This window comes from Lytechinus pictus, chromosome 12, assembly GCF_037042905.1.
Source record: "Lytechinus pictus isolate F3 Inbred chromosome 12, Lp3.0, whole genome shotgun sequence".
NCBI classification, from domain to species: Eukaryota; Metazoa; Echinodermata; class Echinoidea; order Temnopleuroida; family Toxopneustidae; genus Lytechinus; species Lytechinus pictus.
Window position 1 is genome coordinate 19,805,001 of NC_087256.1, and position 5,677 is coordinate 19,810,677.

Here is a 5,677-nt window from a genome sequence, read left to right on the forward strand (position 1 = left end):
TTGTTTAGAAATCATATTCTGGCTTCCAATGAGCATACATACCGGGTTTTTTTTTACAGTTAACACTTAACTTATTCTGGCACATTCATTGGTACATAATATTGTCTAAGTCTAAATTAAAGGCCTCGTAGATTATATCAATGGAAGGGTGTGAAAAAATACAAGACGGTGTCATCTGCATAGAATGGAATATAATATGTATTAATACATTTCACCAAGTCATTGACATATATTAAATCTGAAATCTGAAAATTTTTCATTTTTGATATAAATGAATTTAAATGTAATATCAAATAAGACCGTGGTGCATGCCGAAGCTTGCATGAGTTGAAGTTTTGAATAAGTAGTTTCTACTTCATTTTTTTTTCCATCCAGACAACTGATTTTCAGCGACGCAAATATAGAGGAATCTAAAAACCGTACTAACACATTGCACACGTTGCGTCTCCAAACTTCATGTCGGCAATTCGCTCGGCTCTATGGCCCCCTCTACGTCGATTAAATGAGTTGATTATTTGCATCATGATCATGACAAACTAATTGACAAATATGAAGAACAGCTTTACAGAAAACCCCTCCCAACATTTGCAATGACGCGACTTTCTTGATTTTTTTATTTATTTATGAAATTGTGTCAAAATCTTAAAAAGTCTCAAGTTTTAAATCAGGTCCTTAAAATTCTACATAACAACCCTCCCCCTTGAATTACAACACACGAGACATTCCTAACAACGCATTGTGCGTTGATTTCGAAATGGATATAAACCCCTAAAACAAATTCTGCAACTTTGAGTTTGAGGGATGATATATTTTTTTTACTGAAGTATTAGGTAAACCTGTTATCATTGGAAAGCTTCATTATTCCTCTTTACAATGATTTGTCATTTGTTGGGATTATGTTATCATGAAATGTGCAATTACCCTGAATAAAGGGCAAAGTCAGAAGTGAAATGTTGAACGTGGCATTGTTTTCTAACCAGTCTCAATTTCTTTAGAATTCTGCCCAGGATGCAGGTGACAGTGAATGTTTGGGTGTCTTTATTAGTGTGTCATTAAGGTTGAAAGGAGTGGTTTGTGTTGTTGAAGAGATGTGTATCGACTGTTTGCATGATTTAGCGTTTGCTTGAAGTTAAATTTTCATAAATTTAAGATGTTCAACAACAATGAAACCAACATTTTCATCTTTTGTTAATTCAACATCTTAAAACTTTTTTGAAATGACAGGGTTCAACATTTTTTCAAACACATTCAATCGTTACCATGAGAATACACCATTCACGCATCAGTACATTAGTCAATCCTCGAAACAACTGGAAATTCACGATTAGAAATAACGGATTTGCAACATTTCATTCATGACATTGCTGCTTATTTTTATCAAGACTGTGTATTCCATGATAACATTAGCATTACAAATCAAATGACACATCATTGTAAAAAGGAATAATTATGAGGATTAATAACAATGATGATATCAATAAATGATAATAAGAATAATAATGATAATAATAAAAATGATTATGATTATGATAAATATGCTAACAATAATGAAAATTATGATAATTATAATAATGATAATATTCAGATTGCACTCTATCTGCCATAGTATGACACGCTTGGCGCATAGTAGAAAGTCATACAGAATTTGATTTTTTTTTCCTGAATATGCTCGTATTGATCAATGAGGTATATTTTTTGTAATTCAAGGAGTATTTTAAAATGAAGATAGTCCTCAAGTGACTGTAGACCACGTATGCATGATGATAACACATAGTTCATAGTTCAGAAGCGTCATCATGAAGAATTTACTGATATTTGCCCAATCATCGCTAAAATGGCTAAGTAAAGCAAAACTGCTACCAGTATAATTATGTGTTTTTAATACCATGGTGAACTACATACTGTTTGATTTAAAGTATCCAATATTATGATGGAATCTGTTAGATTGACTTACACAATCGGCTCTATCCATATTGGGAGAATTAAAGCTGCCATAGCAGTTAAATTGACTGTATTACATGTATTCCCTTCGTTCTGGGGGCCCGTTTTTCTAAAACGTGTTATAATAACAAATGTATAATAATGGTCAAAAGTTTCTGAAATTCTTCAATATGATTGACTGATATTAAACTTGATCATAAGTTCGATAACAGAGACACGTAATAAGATAATAAGTTAATGTTAGAAAAACAATTTGTATTATAATTTAAAAAAAATGATAAACTCTATAGCGAAAATAACATATATGATATAAAACAAAGATTATCATCATTCTTATATTGTTGCATCATTGCTATAATTAATTACTATGAACTTGATTGAGCTTGAACTTGAAAAAATGAACTTGAACTTGAAAATCATTATCATTACCATCATAATCAGCATCATTGATATTAAGATAATCATCATCATCGTCATGAGGTGATAATGATGATGATCAATAATGGCAATGATTATCGAAAGGGTCGTGGTGTAGCGGTTCTGACTATCGGCTTGAGATTAGAGGGTCGTGTGTTCGAATCCCACCGAGGTACGTCTTGCGTCCTTTGGCAAGGCATTAATCCACACCCTCTCACTCTCCATCCAGGGTGGTGTTTCATAAAGCTGTTCGTAAAGTTACGCACAACTTTGCGAACGGCTGGAACATGTTCTAATACATAAGTCAGCTACATAGGGATATATCATATAGCACAAGAAAGGGTCACCAGTCGTGCGTAAAGTCGTTCGTAACTTACGAACAGCTTTATGAAACGGGCCCCAGGTGTTAAATGGGTACCCGGTAGGATGCGAGAGCGTATGCATAGCATGCATAGTATGCCTAACAATTGAGTCTTGGAACTCTTAATGAAATACTTCCCAGGGAGTGGAGAAGGTGCATACACTGTGTGCGGGCATGCAAGGATCCGATGACCGAGGTGATAATATATTTGTAAAGCACTTATAGACACGTCTTCGTTCCGATGTATTAAGCGTTATATAAACGCAGATTATTATTATCATCATCATGATAATAATAGCTGGATTTATAAAGCGCTTTTTGCCAGAGGATACAAAGCACTGCTATTATTACCCCGGCTTTAGCTCGAGCTACCATCACCGGCGCTCAGTGCATGCAATGAATTACTCCTGCCGGGTACCCATTTACCTCACCTGGGTCGAGTGCAGTACAGTGTGGATAAATGTCTTGCTGAAGGAAAACACGCCATGGCTACGATTCGAACCCACGACCCTCTGTTTCAAAGGCGAGAGTCAGAACCACTAGACCGTGACGCAAGAACCACTAGTCTAGACCACGACGCAATCATCATCGTTATCATTACAAAAAAATCATCTTGAATGAAAAACAAATCTGCCAGCATGTTTTCTTTTTATGAATGGTGGCCCTATATCATACGATGTCCCCAGATTGATTTCGTAGTGACGATGGTTACATGACACCTACTTCGTGTAACGTTAGATGGAGTTGTACAGTTTTATGTGGTTAACTGGCTACGAGTAGCTTAATGCCAAACATAGAATTAGGATGAAAGAAGCTGGTAACTTGTATCTCCAAAGGTCCTTTAAGTGGTTCATGTAACATTACATATTAAGCATTTGATGCAATGTCAAACATTAATCACTAAAATACTAATATTATTGTAATTATTGTTAATTATCATTATAATAATTCTTATATCAATGTCAATGTCTTCATCATTACTTTTTAATTTTATGTTATAATTTAATAGTATTATCATTATTATTATTATTATTATTATTATCATTATTGTTATCATTGTTATTAATATCATTATCATTGTCATTAATAATATTTTCATCATCATTGGGATTTTAATCATTTTTTAATCATATTATTGTGGTAAAAAGAATTAACTAGTTTCCGTACCCATGGTAAGTGCGTTTGTGACATGTAATGTACATGCTGACGTCTTGACCTCGACAACGACTAAATTTATTATAAATGGGTTGATATATGGATAACCATGTCCAAGTTCAACTATCGCTGGCACTTCTGGGACAAATCTTAAAATAGCGGAAATTGAAGATGATCTGACCTGCACGCTCCCATGCACTTGGCAGCCAAGGAAGCAATTTATTAAACCAGTGCCCCGTCTTACAAAGAAATGTGATTGATCCAAGCTGACCAAGCAAACACAACGATGGAAAGCCGGGAGCGCCAACATTTCAAATACATGTTTGCTCAAAATCTTTCCTAATTTGATGTATACTCATATACATCCATCGTTGTCTTGATAATTTGGAGTATTTACCTTTGTTTTCTTTTTTTTACCGTGCAAATTTCCTGTGTGTAATATGATGATATTGATTGATTTCCATATAGTTGAGTTTGATTGGATCGATCGCAACTCTTTGTGAGAAGGGGGCCCAAGTCCATGATTAAACACTCTCAAGGACGGGGTCAATATGGATATGCAACACTGTTTGAAAGCAATTAGACCATATAGACAGTGTCAAGCAGCAGCGGAAATGAGCCCCCAAAACGAGGGGCCAGATATGGAGTATGGGGCAAAATTCCATTAAAAAAGCGAAATGGACTATCAAAACCTTTGAACTTTTCAGTACAAAAACCGTCATTTTATGATAGATTTTGTCATATACCATTTAGAAAATAAAAGCATTGTTATCACCCTTTCCTTTTACTTTTCTTTCTATTTCTCCTTTGTATTCGTTGTGAAACTGTTGGGGGTCCATGCCCTCTCTCTCTCCGAGCCCCCCCCCCCCCCCCATTCTGTACAGCAGTGGTGTCAAGCCTTCGGTGAATGATTTTTCATGTTAAATGCATTTCCTATAATCGGGAGTGATCTTGGTTACTTAGGGCAATATACAGTGCTTCCCACAAAGAACAAAACCGTGATTTATCGAAAATTTATCCTTAATCGCAAATACAATAGACGAATGAACTATCATTGTAAAGTTTAGAGCCTCTCCTTTCATTTGAAATGACTTATATTATTCCTCATTCATGCATGAGTGAGCAAAAAGAATCTGAAGAAAGGAAACCAAAAAGTCACTTGGCGGGCGGTTTCTGAGTTTAGAAAAGAAAACCAATTTTTTAAAAGTTAAATACCTGCTCTTTAATTTGAAACCTCAATTACAGAAAACGGTCAAGAAATAACAAAGTGCTCTTTATTTTAAATAAGGCTTGAATTCCAATTATTTCATAAATTGAAGAATTTTTTACAGAATAGCTTTCAGACTATCTCGACACACCGTTTTGTTGATGATCAGCCGTGCATAAAGTCTTTTGTTAACCGTGTTATAGCTTTGGCGGGAAACCGGTGAAAAAATGTTTGTTTCATGGAATTATGGAAATACAAGCATTGTTTTGAAGAAACATAACTTTGTTATTTCTTGACCATTTTCTGCAATTTAGATATGAAATTTTAAAGCAGATATTGAACTTTTACATTTTTGATACCCCCGCCAAATGATTGTTTGCTATCCTTTCTTCAAATTGTTTTTACTCGCTCAAGCGTTGATGAGAAATCTTGTATGTTATACTACCTGAAAGAAAAGATTTTAAGCTTTTCAATGGTAGGTCATTTGTCTATTGTATTTGTGAGTAAATTGTGATAAGTCATCGCTAAATCTCGGTTTCGTTTTTTGTGCGACGCACTTTATAATTATGTCAATTTCTTCTGTTTAAATTGATTGA

The 5,677-nt window shown here is 34.6% G+C and overlaps 1 protein-coding gene across 1 annotated transcript in view; it reads left to right on the forward strand.

Moving 5' to 3' along the window:
- The window catches only part of LOC135156207 (uncharacterized protein DDB_G0271670-like), a gene marked incomplete at its 5' end in the record, with an annotated part of 3,312 nt that extends 2,929 nt beyond the window's left edge, over nt 1-383 (forward strand). The window contains one exon of the mRNA XM_064107895.1: nt 376-383. Within this exon, the coding sequence (XP_063963965.1) occupies nt 376-383 (8 nt within the window). The remainder of the gene's footprint in view (nt 1-375) is intronic.
- Between the last annotated feature and the right edge of the window lie 5,294 nt (nt 384-5,677).